The sequence below is a fragment of the Nannobrachium achirus genome, assembly GCF_963921795.1.
Source record: "Nannobrachium achirus genome assembly, chromosome: 4".
Classification (NCBI taxonomy): Eukaryota; Metazoa; Chordata; class Actinopteri; order Myctophiformes; family Myctophidae; genus Nannobrachium; species Nannobrachium achirus.
Window position 1 is genome coordinate 36550877 of NC_137813.1, and position 15725 is coordinate 36566601.

At 43.4% G+C, this 15725-nt stretch overlaps 1 protein-coding gene across 1 annotated transcript; it reads right to left on the bottom strand.

The window, feature by feature from the left end:
* Window positions 1–260: 260 nt before the first annotated feature.
* On the bottom strand, window positions 261–2554 carry ccndx (cyclin Dx; the record flags this gene model as incomplete). Its single annotated transcript, XM_080723264.1, has 4 exons — window positions 261–413; window positions 1119–1439; window positions 1860–2075; window positions 2291–2554. 4 exons carry the CDS (start codon window positions 2552–2554, stop codon window positions 261–263), a joined length of 954 nt encoding a protein of 317 aa, XP_080579390.1.
* Between the last annotated feature and the right edge of the window lie 13171 nt (window positions 2555–15725).

Below are 15725 nucleotides of genomic sequence, written 5' to 3' on the forward strand. Positions count from 1 at the left end.
TAAATTAACAATAACCCAACAAAGTAGCCTATTTGTAAACATTTTAAACATGTCAAACATTTTGAGGTCAGGATGCATTTATATCAGTTCAACCTGGGAACCCAATCAATAAAAATAAAGAGAACCATATCTAGTTTATTCTGCTGTTAGCAGAATCTGTCTTCGGAGATTAATATCAGTTTGACTGATGATGCACTTGAAATATTTTTGATTGATTTCATACAATCAATGTATCACTTTACTTATTTAGATAGATGTGTTTAGAAATCAATCTCTCTCATGTCAGTTGGAGTTCCTGCCCTTTCATTTTCATCCATCTCTTCATCCTTTCCCATGGGGTTTCCCTGGAGTCCATTCCTTAAGCGTTGTCTGAGGACAGATTCTATCATTTCACTGTAGCACTGCAGCACTACCTGTGATGACAAAGAGAAGACAACACATGAGGTGTCATAATTGCAACATATCGTCACTGTCGGGCAGAAACCTTGTATCTCCAAGTTTCAGATTTGTAAAGCCCTGCTTCATCACACAAGGCCGTCGCACAAAACTAGTGAAAACAGCAGATCTACAAGCACACAACGCCTCGCGGTTGAGGCGTTGTGTGCTTGTAGATCGGCTGTTTTCACTAGTTCAGTTCATTTTTCAAATGATAAATACAAAACGAACGCTTTTGGACATACAAACGCCACATGAATATCTTGCTGTTTTGTATATATCAAATTATCAATCAATCACTATCAAGTTTTATTTATATAACACAATTCAGACAACGGGCGCAGTCCAATGTGCTTCACAGAAAAAAGTTCAAGACTCTACAAGAAGGCAAAACCAAAAGAGAATTTTTTTTAAATACAACATACGTACAGTTCTCTTGCCTAAACTGTTCTATTTAAATCCTTTTATTTGCATATCTTAGAATTAGAATAACATGTATTAAGAGAAAAAAATCATAACTCTTCCATGCCAAGGATACCCAGATAGCTCCCATATTGAAAAATGGCTTAAATATGACATGTGAGCTTATTATGCTATTTTGCCAAAAGAGAGATGTGACAGATTGAAAGTTGTTGAACTGGCACAATCATAAATAAAGATTTTCAGACTGGTACAATACTTACAGGGTCGGTCTGACAGAGCTCTGCTAGCCTTTCACTCATATGGGCAAGCAGACTGGGCCCTTGGGTGCTCAGGCCCCCGAGGGCAGAGTTAATTGAAGCTGCAGCAATAAGCGACGGAGGTGCTCCCAAGAAACGAGAGTCACAGACACACATAGCAACCAGCGTATCGCTATGCCGACGCAAGGCTGAAAGGGGCTCCTGAGAGTCTGTGTCTCCATCTCTCCTCTCCTCCACAGTGGCTACAAGATGTGGGAGGAAGTCCTGAGGAGTCACTGCAGCTGTGTCCCATCGAAGAGTTGCGAGGATAACACGTTCCATTTCCTTGTGAAGGAAAGAAAGAAGATAGCACATAAATGACTTAGAAATGCCTACTGGATGATGTAGTGAGGCATTATGCTGCAATAAGATAAGATAACCAATAAGAGAACCCCAGCATCCATATTCTGTGGGGGATATTTGCCCAGAATAGCAGATCTACAAGCTCACAATGCAGGTAAAGTGACTGGTTGTGAGCTTGTACAGTAGATCGGCTATTTTTGGCAACGGATTTTGGTGAAGAGGGGGGGGACACCTTCCAAATACAGACAACTCAGGTCCAGTTTATTAAGTCTAGACTAGAGGGATAGGATATTAGGTGGATAAGATAAGAGACAAGATGAGAGAAAGGTAACAACAATCACGGATGCCAAAACAGATATTTAAGTTATCTCTAAGAATCCCATTTTAATTTGACTGACTCACTCGTAGATTGGAGGGCAGAAAACTGTATTCAGCCGCAGCACACAGAGTGTCAGTGGTGATGTTCTCACACTCTGTAAGTTTTGAAGCAATAAGGATGCAGGCAGCTGTCAGACAGTAGGGAGAGACCGGCAAGGACAAGGAGGCAGATAGGAACCTGTCCATCAAAGACACAGAGAGAGGGAAAACTGCTTCATCACAGCCACGGTCACAGCACACCTGGACAGAGAAGAGATAATGAAGAAATGGCCATCACAGTTAGCACAGTAACTTACTACAACTTTAATACAAAGGATATACAGGATAAATAAAAAAAAGAATGACAAAAATAATACTTGTAGCATAACAATCACAGTAACTCTGAATGGACCTGGCTCTCAGAGTTAGATTAACACTGAGGATTTTACTGTGATAAGAGTAAGATAATTTTTTACCTCAAGGGACCATTTTGTAAGCTCCTCTCTGCGCTCTGGATCTCTCTGGATGAGAGCAATATAGAGGTTTGAGGGCATATATCTCTCCTCCATCTGAAGCAGCCGCTGGATCACACGGTGCCCAGACACGGTGGGGTCCCAGGGGGCCCGGAGTTGAGCGGAGCCGCTGGCCTGGCCCTTCCCCTGACTCCTATCCTGGCCATGATGCCCCTCCACCTGGCCATGAGCCTCCTCTGTCTCCTCGCACCACAGAGACACAGACATACCTCTGCCTATTCCGACACAGTCTAGTAATAGATAGTAGTAGATAGACGGATCGTTTTTTTATGTGCAGAGAAGATGAAAAGTCAAAGGCGGAGGTCCCTCTCTGTCAACTGCAGAAAACAAGTTCCACACCAGGAGTGCCTGTCGTGTTAATGCCTGCTTGAACTCAGTACGAGTGTGTGCTCCTGTGGTGCTCTGCCGATTCTTGAACCACAACTCCTCTCTCAGTGTTTTATACCCCCTGAAGGCAGAGAGGGTGGAGTACGTACGGGTAAGAGCCTGAGGATACAATAAAGTTAGCAGAAAGGGGTGGTGACATAGTGAGTGACATAAAATAATAAGATGACAACAATGCAGTCTGTGCAACAATTGCTTCAACAGGTGGACAGAGGGAGAAAAAGAGAAGGAGAGAGGGAAGGGGGAGGGAGATGTGCAGACAAGAGAGGGAGTGGCCCGCAGGGACAGCGCAACAGCTTGTCCTCGACACTGAAAAAGAGATGGGGTGAAACACAGAAGAGGGGAGAGAAAGGGTCATCTCCAAACTCTGACAATGGGAATGGAAAACAAAAGGATGAGGGTGTTTGTTTACGAAGTGTAAATATATATATTAGGGATAATACATAATTCATTAATAAGATTAAATATATATATATATATATATATATATATATATATATATACAAATACTACACACACACACACACACACACACACACACACACACACACACACACACACACACACACAGAGCTGTCTCTCTCTCTCTTGGCCCAATCTAAATGTATCTTTCTTTCGCTCTTGCTTCTCCTACTTCTCAAGGGAGAGAATAACATAACGTTAGCCTTATAGGATAATTGCCTAATTCACTTTTTGGAATAATTGACAATTTGCTACTATCCTAATACTGATGCATCATTGTGGCAAATCAGAATGCTTTTTACATTCCAAAATCACTGTCTGGCTAATTCAGCTTTAACTTTTTGACTTAGGCATAAAATATTTTTGATTGTAACAAGAATTCTGAACAATGGCAATAACTTAGGCAGAGTGAAGCAGCAGTGTTAGGAGAGTAGAGTTAGACAGATATAAATAAAGGCAGATAAACCTGACTTGGGCAGAATGAGCTCTTATCTCATGATTGCCTAAGTCAATATAGATAACTTAGGCAGAAAGTGATTTCTTAATACTTAGGCAATTATGCTATGAGGCAATTAAAGATAATTTCTTGTATTATTAACTTTTAGAAATGGAATTGCTGTCTTGTGCAGCTGTTATTTGTCCTGGCATATAGTGTATTTCTTGTTACAGTACAGTTTGGCCCTGTGGCTGCAGATCAAATCTATGTTTAAATACTGTAGTCGGATCCCTGCTTTTAATAGAGAACTACTTGGCCACCAACCTTTATGATAATGTTCTTCTCTCGTGAGCTCATGTAATAAACTTCTATCTTAGAAAATGACTAGGACTCCAGTCTCCATTTGCCTCAACATTCATGATTGTGTCTCTGTCTCTCCTCACCATTCTGAGTGGAATCTCATTGTCAAAGCAACCTGTGTCCTGTCACCCCCCCCCTCTCTCCCCCCCCCCCTCCTCCTCTCCCCTCCCCTCCCCTCCCTGTGCCTGTGGCAATCTGCTCCCCCTGTTTAAAGTGCAGTGAATCCACTGGGGAGGGAAGGGCGAGGTATGTGCAACAGACAGTGGAGCCAGGCAGGTCAATGAGCCATATTGTCTCCCTTTACAAATCAGTGTCAGACAACAGCCCCTGGCCTTCTGCCTGCTGCTGTGCCCACACACACACACACACACACACTCATTGGGTAGACACACTTTCACACCCTCCTTGGGGACTCCACTGACGGTCACAATGGGGTCGCACGTACCAGCAGAGAATACAGATTGTATTTGACACACTCATTACAGGTGGCTTTTCACACATTAAGCTTTCATTGGCAGCTCATGTTTCAAATAGACATTCGAGAGCTGCTTAAAGAGATCAAGATAATGTGACCTGCCGTGACTGATTCTTTAATAGATTTGAACCAATTATCAATGACTCAAAGTACATCGAACCTGAAGTGGTTGACCATTTGTACTTAATATGCTATTGATAATGAGAAATTCTGCACCAGAAATACTTAATATGCTATTGATAATGGCAAATTCTGCACCAGAAATATGTATTCTGCAAATACATGTGAATCAGTGGAAAGTTGTTTCAAACCTCATGAATCCTATAGCGTCCCTTTTAAGCAAAAATAGCAAATCTACAAACTCACAACTCATCACATTGCAACAGGTTTTGAACTTGTAGGATACATACTGTACTAAATCAGTAGAAGGTTACTTAAAACCATATTGACCCATACCCAATTCGGGGGCGAACATTAGGTGCAAATAGTAGATCTAAAAGCTCACAACACATTGCATTGCAAGCAACGCACTGTGAGATTGTACTGTAGATCAGCTATTTTACAGATCTGGTAACAGACTACAGAGGGAAGAAAGTATTGGATCAAGGCCTCTGGAAGACAACGGTCAAAACATTCCCCCCAGATGGTTAAAAGGCAGTTAATTCTATAAAGGAATTCATGGAAAATTGTGGCAAAAACACTGGCATTGATTTTTTTTTTAGGATAAACAACCCAGTAATACTGTTAATGAGTTTTGCTTCTGGGTCAGAGGCAAAATGATGAGGACATTTTAAAGAAACTCATGTTATAAACCCACCAAAAAGGTGGCAAATGTAAAATCTTATTAATATAATAATTTTATATTATTAAAATTACAGATCAAATGTTAAAGCCTCCTATAAAAAACAAACAAACAAACAAACAAACAAACATCTGTTTAATCTACAGACCCATCAGCAACTGCAGATAAGAGGTTTGTAAGACACAATATTGCAACAAGAGACCATAATGCTCAAACACCTGGCTGATTGTTGAAACCATCCCAGAAAATGGGCTTTAAAGCTGTTGAGTGGGCCCTCAGCCATAAAACAGTGCTTTGAACAATATTGAAAGCAGATTGAGTTTGGATGCAAGACTAAGTAAGTTGGGCCCTGCCAGTCAAGCGAGGTCAGGTCATGTGGAGAGAGGGGCGTGTAGTATGTGAGACATGGTGACAGATCGCCGGCCTGTTTAAGTGCCCTGTTAAATTCATACATCGCAGCTGTATTCAAACAACACTGATGGGAGCAGCGGAGGGAGGGGGACAGAGATGGACAGGCAAAGGAAGACTCCACTGGGTCCTGAGAAGGGGGTGTGGTTCGACGCCCCTCATTTTCCAGCTCATTTCCCAGCACAGTGGAGAACAGAGGCCCCATTTTCCTGTGCCTTTCACCTCACACAGACACCTGCTGGTCAGTGAGGGGGAGGAGAGTGATGAGGGCAAAGTTTAACCAGTTCACAAGTTGAGACAGTGCATGATGCAAACAAATAGGCTATAGGGTGTGCCAAATGTAGTTCTAAGAGCGGCCATTTCTTGGGTAAACGCAGCCTAAAGCCTCGAACAGAGTCGAGCGGTGTAGTGTGGTGTAGTCTTTTTGAGTCATAAAACTACGACGTTAACGCTCAAAAAGACTACACCGCACTACACCACGGTCCCGACTCTGTTCGAGGCTTTACACAGGTGTTCTGATTGGAGTAAAGCATTAGTTCTATGCAATTAAACAATTGAAACACCTGTGTTTTTACCCAAGAAATGGCCGCTAAGGACTACAATGACGTAGGCGCTGGGACACACTATAGGACGGAGTATCTTGTCATTTCAAACTGGGAGTTTGTTTACCATGGAAAGTAGAATTCACAGAGCTGATTCACACTTTCAGCTGTGTCAGCTGCCTTATCAGTTCCTCAGGAGGAGATATCATTTTAAGGGTATTTCTACTTATTTGAGAACTTTTGAGAAACACAGGGCAGAGAGGAGGAATACAAGAATACATTGTCCCTGACCTAGCCCCATCTCCATTATGCAGTATTATGGCCATTGGTTGAGTTAACCAGTTACTAAGCACATTTCTCTTTGTCAATATTCAGAAGAGATCTTTTGTCGATTATGTTAAAGGACCAATTAGTGATACAATTTAGTGTTGGGCAGTAACACATTACTAACTAGAAGCAGTGCTCTTCCGAGCACAGGTCTCCACCAGGCCACACAAATCGGCCTGTTATAGCGCCACCATGAGGCTGATTTAAAAAATGTGGGGCAGAGGTTCTGAATTAGCATCCAGGGCGTGTGTGTGCTCAGTTTGGCAGCGATCGGGCCAACGGCGCCGGAGATTAGCTGGTAACAACCAGGCCACACAAATCGGCCTGTTATAGCGCCACCATGAGGCTGATTTAAAAAATGTGGGGCAGAGGTTCTAGATTGGCATCCAGGGAGTGTGTGTGCTCAGTTTGGCAGCGATCGGGCCAACGGTGACTGAGATTAGCTGGTCACAAACTGCGAGGACGCACGGACGCACGCACGGACGGACGGACGGACGCACGCACGGACGGACGGACGGACGGACGGACGGAGGGGAAAACATACTCTCCCTCAGCCTTCGGCTGGTGGAGACAATAATATATTAATGTAATATTATTACTTTAGACAGTAACAAGTAGTGTAAGCTATTACTCTTTTTTATTTATTTGAGCGTGCATTATTTTGTGTTTTTGTTCATTCATCTACTCGCAGTAGCACGTTGTCGGCACCGCATGCAGAAATAGAACAGATGGATCTACAATCTATCAACAGAACTCAACAGAGATGCAATGTGGATTGTAGGTCTGTGGCCTCATAGATATATCAGACTAGAAGACTGTCCAAAGATGTCCAAAGTCTGGCTTGGGGGCCAATCTTGGCAAGAGAGAAGATTTTATAAGGCCTTTCCTTCCTAGAAATCTGTATATTTCATTGTATAGTATTTGTTTTTTTGTGACTTTTTCCACAGATGGCATGAGAACAAAAGATGATTTATTGGAGCATGAGTATATAATACAGTAATAGTAATGTGCATGCATGTAGGAAAAAAGGCTGAATTATTTTCATAGACGGCAACAGAAAGGCTGTGGCCGTCTAAACATAATTTTCAGTTATGTTTGTCTGATCTTTTATTCTGCTTATATTTAGAGACCTCTGTCACCTAAACAGGACCTTAGTAGATATTCTGTGTCTTTTTTTGTCTTCTTCATCTGCATATTCTCCTGGAAGTCATGACCCATTTCTTCGTTATCATCATCATCATCATCTCATAACCATGCCACTTGTGTTATTTTATTTTTATTTTTATATTATTTCTTTCTTTATTGTGTGTGTGTGTGTGTGTGTGTGTGTGTGTGTGTGTGTGTGTGTGTGTGTGTGTGTGTGTGTGTGTGTGTGTGTGTGTGTGGTGGGGGGGTCATCTTTTTCTTTTATTTTTATTTCTTTTATTTTTTCTTCTGGTAGTCATGGTTGCCAGTTCCCACCTGATGTCATGTGGGAGTTCAGACTCATCCAGACCATGCTGAGTGACTGCTAGCTTGCATAACGTCTTCAGGCTGGGATTTAAGTCTAGGATGTACAGGTCACCAGAAATGAGGTGGTTGTTGTATCCTCCATGGATGATAATACGATCTCCCACCATGCAACAGCACATCCCACACATCCTACAGGGTCCTTTCCACTTGGGCTCAACCTGCTTCCAGGAATAGGTCTCTGGACTGAATTTCCACAGATCATTGAAGTACTTGTTTTTGAAGTTTGAGTGGTTCACGCCACCAAATACGTACAGCTCTCCATTGTAGGCAAAGGCTGAATGACAGAAACGTTCTTCTGGGAGAAGGTGTCCAGAAGGCATGCTCAGCCAGCAGTTGGTCTCTGTGTCAAACACTCTGGTGTTGTTGAAGTAGCCTCCAAATACAAACATCTTTGTCCCCATGATGGTGGCAGAGTGACCGTATGAAGCAGGTGGTGGAGTTCCTCTGATGCTAATTGAAGTCCAGACCATTATGTTGGTGTCCAACTTGTACATGTCATTAGTATAGACAGTCAGCTGGGTGTATCCTCCATACACATACATGATCTTCTCCAGGACACAGGCCGAGTGGTAAGACCTTGCTTCTGGAATAGACCCAGAGACATTGGGTTTGAACCAGCTGTGGGTGTCGACATCAAAGGCATAAAGCACATTGCAGTACGGCTGCCCTCCCCAGCTGTAGGCAATCTCTTCTACCAGCACAGCTGTGTGGCCAAAGCGCCAGGAGGGAACCTCAATGGGACCTTGTCCTCTTCCATTTGTCACTGGGGGCAACTTCCTCCAACGCAAAGACACTGTGTTGAAGATGTGGACTTCAATCTGAGCTCCGTTGTTCAGGTAGTTTTTGTATCCTCCAAATGAGTATATCTTGTGTCCGACTACCACAGCAGCATGGTAGGAATTCTTAGGTCCTCCTTTCAGTATGGTCCAGTCAATCATTTCACGCAACACTGTGAATCCGTTCAACTAATTTACAATAGAGCTTAGAAGTTCCTGAATGGTGTTGTGTTTGAAAATGCAATAACAGCATTTAAAATGACAATTATATCTGGCGTGATGACATCATTATATGACATATTAGCTAATGACGTTATTCAAACTGAATGGCCATTTTAGCTATATCTATGATCAGAATGTCGTCAATACCATGGCACCAGTGCTATGACATCAGTAATCCATATTTGGGCATTTTGGGATGAAGACAAACAGGCAGATATGCAGAAATGTAGAACAGTAACACATACAGTAGGCTACAGTAGGAAATGTAGGCTGCGTCCCCATATAGAGCACTACATTATATGTGGGTTCCGCCATTTTTTGTCACACCGTCTCCTAAGAGTCACTTCGTCCGTTCCTATGTATGTCCCCATGTCTGTAGCATGAGCTGCAATACCGCTGGTGACCAAGTGGTGCTGCTGCGTCACACACACACACACACACACACACACACACACACACACACACACACACACACACACACACACACACACACACACACACACACACACACCTGGGACCCTGACATGAACTGCTACAAACACACAGGCTTGTGTGTGTGGCAGACTTCACACTCGTGACTCATTCACTTCAAATTCACACTCACGGAAGGACCTAAGCTCCAACATCTGGCTTTGTCCAGGTCACAAAGCTTGGCCTATATCTGGCCTACATCTGACCAACATCTGGCCTACATGTGGTCTAAATCTGGCCTACATCTGACCTACATCTGGTCTACATCTGGCCTACATCTGGCCTACATCTGGCCTAGATCTGGTCTACATCTGACCTACATCTGGCCTACATCTGGCCTACTTCTGGCCTACATCTGGTCTACATCTGGCCTACATCTGGTCTACTTCTGGCCTACATCTGGTCTACATCTGGCCTACATATGGCCTACATCTGGTCTACATCTGGCCTACATCTGGTCTACATCTGGCCTACTTCTGGCCTACATCTGGTCTAAATCTGGTCTACATCTGGTCTACATCTGACCTACATCTGGTCTACATCTGGCCTACATCTGACCTATATCTAGCCAACATCTGGCCTACATCTGGTCTACATCTGGCCTACATTTGACCTACATCTGGTCTGAATCTGGCCTACATCTGGCCTATATCTGGTCTACATCTGGCCTACAGCTGGTCTACATCTGGCCTAGATGTAGGCCTCTACATCTGGCCTACATCTGGTCTACGTCTGGCCTACATCTGGTAAACCTCTGGTCTATATCTGGCCTAGATGTAGGCCTCTACATCTGGCCTAGATGTAGGCCTCTACATCTGGCCTAGTTTAGGCCTCTACATCTGGCCTAGATGTAGGCCTCTACATCTGGCCTACATCTGGTCTACATCTGGCCTACATCTGGTCTACATCTGGTCTATATCTGGTCTACATCTGGTCTACATCTGGCCTACATCTGGTCTACATCTGGTCTACATCTGGTCTACATCTGGTCTACATCTGGCCTACATCTGGTCTACATCTGGTCTACATCTGGCCTACATCTGGTCTACATCTGGCCTACATCTGGTCTACATCTGGTCTACATCTGGTCTACATCTGGCCTACATCTGGTCTACATCTGGTCTATATCTGGCCTACATCTGGCCTACATCTGGTCTACATCTGGCCTATATCTGGTCTATATCTGGCCTACATCTGGCCTACATCTGGTCTACATCTGGCCTATATATGGTCTATATCTGGTCTATATCTGGCCTACATCTGGTCTACATCTGGCCTATATATGGTCTATATCTGGTCTATATCTGGTCTACATCTGGCCTATATATGGTCTATATCTGGTCTATATCTGGCCTACATCTGGTCTACATCTGGCCTATATATGGTCTATATCTGGTCTATATCTGGTCTATATCTGGCCTACATCTGGCCTACATCTGGTCTACATCTGGCCTATATATGGTCTATATCTGGTCTATATCTGGCCTACATCTGGTCTACATCTGGCCTATATATGGTCTACATCTGGTCTACATCTGGTCTATATCTGGCCTACATCTGGTCTACATCTGGCCTATATATGGTCTATATCTGGCCTACATCTGGTCTACATCTGGCCTATATATGGTCTATATCTGGCCTACATCTGGTCTATATCTGGCCTACATCTCTGCAAAAAGCGCTGCAAAGTTTGTTGTATGCCCTGGGTCACTTTAGCCAGACGTGAAGCTTGGAGTACATCCGAAGACTGCCCATAAGTCCTACATCTCATTAGTCCTAAATCGCATTAGTCCTACTCTGGTTAAGGTTAGGGTAAGGTTTAGTCATTGTTTTACCGAGGTTTGGGTTTGGGTTAGGTTTAGGCATAGTTTTACTGAGGTTAGTGTTAGTGTTGGGTTTAGGCATAGTTTTACTGAGGTTAGGGTTTGGGTTAGGTTTAGGCATAGTTTTACCGAGGTTTGGGTTTGGGTTAGGTTTAGGCATAGTTTTACATAACGCCTGTTGAAGACCCCTGAGCTAAATGGCTCTCTTGACCTGTGAACCTTTTTTTTTTTTTTTTTCGACCAGAAGACTGTCCAAAGACGTCCAAAGTCTGGCTTGGGGGCCAATCTTGGCAAGAGAGAAGATTTTATAAGGCCTTTCCTTCCTAGAAATCTGTATATTTCATTGTATAGTATTTGTTTTTTTTGGGACTTTCTCCACAGATGGCAGAACAAAAGACGATTTATTGGAGCATGAGTATGTAATACAGTAATAGCAATGTGCATGCATGTGGAAAAAAGGCTGAATTATTTTCATAGACGGCAACGGAAAGGCTGTGGCCGTCTAAACATAATTTTCAGTTATGTTTGTCTGATCTTTTATTCTGCTTATATTTAGAGATCCTCTGTCACCTAAACAGGACCTTAGTAGATATTTTATATATATTTTTTGTCTTCTTCATCTGCATATTCTCCTGGAGGTCACGACCCATTTCTTCGTTATCATCATCATCATCATCATCTCATAACCATCTTCTATGCTTAGACACTGTTGCCACTTGTGTTATTTTATTTTTATATTATTTGTCTTTATTTGTGTGTGTGTGTGTGTGTGTGTGTGTGTGTGTGTGTGTGTGTGTGTGTGTGTGTGTGTGTGTGTGTGTGTGTGGTGGTGGGGGGGGGTCATCTTTTTATGGTGGCAGAGTGACCGTATGAAGCAGGCGGTTGAGTTCCTCTGGTGTTAATTGAAGTCCAGACCATTATGTTGGTGTCCAACTTGTACATGTCATTAGTATAGACAGTCAGCTGAGTGTATCCTCCATACACAAGCATGATCTTCTCCAGGACACAGGCCGAGTGGTAGATCCTTGCTTCTGGAATAGACCCAGAGACATTGGGTTTGAACCAGCTGTGGGTGTCGACATCAAAGGCATAAAGCACATTGCAGTAAGGAAACCCTCCCCAGATGTAGGCAATTTCTTCTACCAGCACAGCTGTGTGGCCACGGAGCCTGGAGGGAACCTCAATGGGACCTTGTCCTCTTCCATTCACTGGGGGCAACTTCCTCCAACGCAAAGACACTGTGTTGAAGATGTGGACTTCAATCTGATCTCCCTTGTTCAGGTAGTTGTATCCTCCAAATGAGTACAGCTTGTGTCCGACTAACACAGCAGCATGGTGGGACTCCTTAGGTCCTCCTTTCAGTATGGTCCAGTGAATCATTTCACGCAACACTGTGAATCCGTTCAACTAATTTACAATAGAGCTTGTTAGAAGGTAGTTCAATAGGTTCCCAGAAGTTCCTGAATGGTGTTGTGTTTGAAAATACAGCATTTAAAAGGACAATTATATCTGGCGTGATGACAACATTATATGACATATTAGCTAATGACGTTATTCAATCTCAATGGTGATTCAAGCTAAATCTATAATCAGAACTAGAAAAAAGCCCCCTGCGGGGGCCTGGCCCCTTTCCTATGTGAAAGTCCCCTGTACCCAGAGATGGATACAGTCCAGTGGGCAGCTAAGCAATACAAATTTAGGATGGCTCAACATTAAATATGCATTTTTTTCCAAAATGCAAAATGATGTAAATGGCAATCCATCCATCCATCCATCCATCCATCCACATCCATGCATCCATCCATCCATCCATCCATCCATCCATCCACATCCATGCATCCATCCATCCATCCATCCACATCCATCCATCCATCCATCCACATCCATCCATCCATCCATCCACATCCATCCATGCATCCATCCATCCACATCCATCCATCCATCCACATCCATCCATCCATCCACATCCATCCACATCCATCCATCCACATCCATGCATCCATCCATCCACCCATCCTTCCACATCAATCCATCCATCCACATCCATCCATGCATCCATCCATCCATGCATCCATCCATCCATCCATCCATCCATCCATCCATCCACCCATATCTATCCATCCATCCATCCATGCATCCATCCATCCATCCATCCACATCCATCCATCCATCCATCCACCCACATCCATCCATCCATCCATGCATCCATCCATCCATCCATCCACATCCATCCATCCATCCATCCATCCACATCCATCCATCCATCCATCCATCCACATCCATCCATCCACATCCATGCATCCATCCATCCATCCATCCATCCATCCACATCCATCCATCCATCCATCCATCCACATCCATCCATGCATCCATCCATCCATCCACATCCATCCATGCATCCATCCATCCATCCATCCATCCACATCCATCCACCCACATCCATGCATCCATCCATCCATCCACATCCATCCATCCATCCACATCCATCCATCCATCCACATCCATCCATCCACATCCATCCACATCCATCCATCCATCCATCCATCCACATCCATCCATCCATCCATCCATCCATCCATCCATCCGCATCCATCCATCCATCCATCCACATCCATCCATCCATCCATCCGCATCCATCCATCCACATCCATCCATCCATCCATGCATCCATCCACATCCATCCATCCATCCATCCACATCCATCCATCCACATCCATCCATCCACATCCATCCATCCATCCATCCACCCACATCCATCCATCCACCCACATCCATCCATCCATCCATCCATCCATCCATCCATCCATGCATCCATCCATCCATCCATCCATCCATCCACATCCATCCATCCATCCATCCATCCATCCACATCCATCCACACTCTACTGTACCTTACTGTACTGTACTCTACTGTAATCTACTTTACCTTACTGTACTTTGCTGTACTCTACTGTACCTTGCTGTACTGTATCTTACTGTACTGTACTTTACCTTACTGTACTTTACAGTACTCTACTGTACTGTACCTAACTGCACTGTACTCATCTCTTACTGTACTCTACTGTGCCTTACTGTACACTACTGTGTTCTAGAACTATGAATTCTGTGTTCTAGATCTATGTTTTTGATTCTTGTTCTAGATCTCCTCTCTCTCTCTCTCTCTCTCTCTCTCTGTGTGTGTGTGTGTCTCTCTCTGTGTGTGTGTGTGTGTGTGTGTGTGTGTGTGTGTGTGTGTGTGTGTGTGTGTGTGTGTGTGTGTGTGTGTGTGTGTGTGTGTGTGTGTGTGCATCTGCCGGATAACCCGACGTATGTCGCTCTCGGTATGATCACGTCTCCAAGGGATATTATCCGAGGAACCACGTTTGGGGGGACGTTCTCGTTGTCCCACCTTCTGACCCTCAGCGATCCTTGAACATTCATCTCTGGAGAATAATAAAAAAAATATATATATATATATATATATATATATTAGGAGAATGATAACAGCAACACATTCACTGTGACTATGTACATACTGTATATGCCATATTGGTCGAAGAACCAATACAACTTGAAAGGACAGACAAACAGAAAGACAAAGTTACTAACATACATAATTACACACGCAGTCAGGCTTAAGAGACTCAGACTTTATGCCACTGCTGAATTATTACAGTTATGCCCCATAGTGTTTGAGGTTAGTGTCAAAGGACTCCGTATGAAGGCATATCGCTCAGTACACAGTCAGGCAGACAGCCACAGCCTTAATGAGCCACCCAATCAACAGCTTGAGCATGCAGTACATTCCAGGTGCTGTTGGTACACTATGTAACAAACGGAAAATGTATGACAAACTTAAAAATAAGAACCATATAGCTTTTCTTTGAGCACTGTAATGTACCAAATGGTAAATATTTAGACATATGAACCCATATAACCTTTCCTTGAGGCCTCGCCTGTTTATAAAGAGCTTTATATCTTATTTCAAAAGTTACAGAAAAAGTAGGTCTACATGTCCTCATCTCTTTAGTTTAGTTGTAAAACTGTAACAAAATCCAAATCTCAAAACATGAAATAAAACAGCATGGAAAAAAATAGCCGATCTACAAGCTGCAGCGAGGCATTCCATCAATTAACCAAACAAATGTAACTTTTTTTAACTTGCAAAATGTCACATCTTTACAGGAATGGCGTCAAAACATACAGTATATTCATCAATGCAAAATCAAAAGATACATGCAGTTGAGTAGTTCAAACTTACAGGCACATGGCTTCTCACCGCTTCACAGAGAGAACTGCACTCCAACACAACACAGCCTGGCTCAAACTAAACTAGGTACAGGTGTGGTGTGGCAGATCTTTCTTTTATAGGCCTACTTGACAAATTACTCGATGCAGG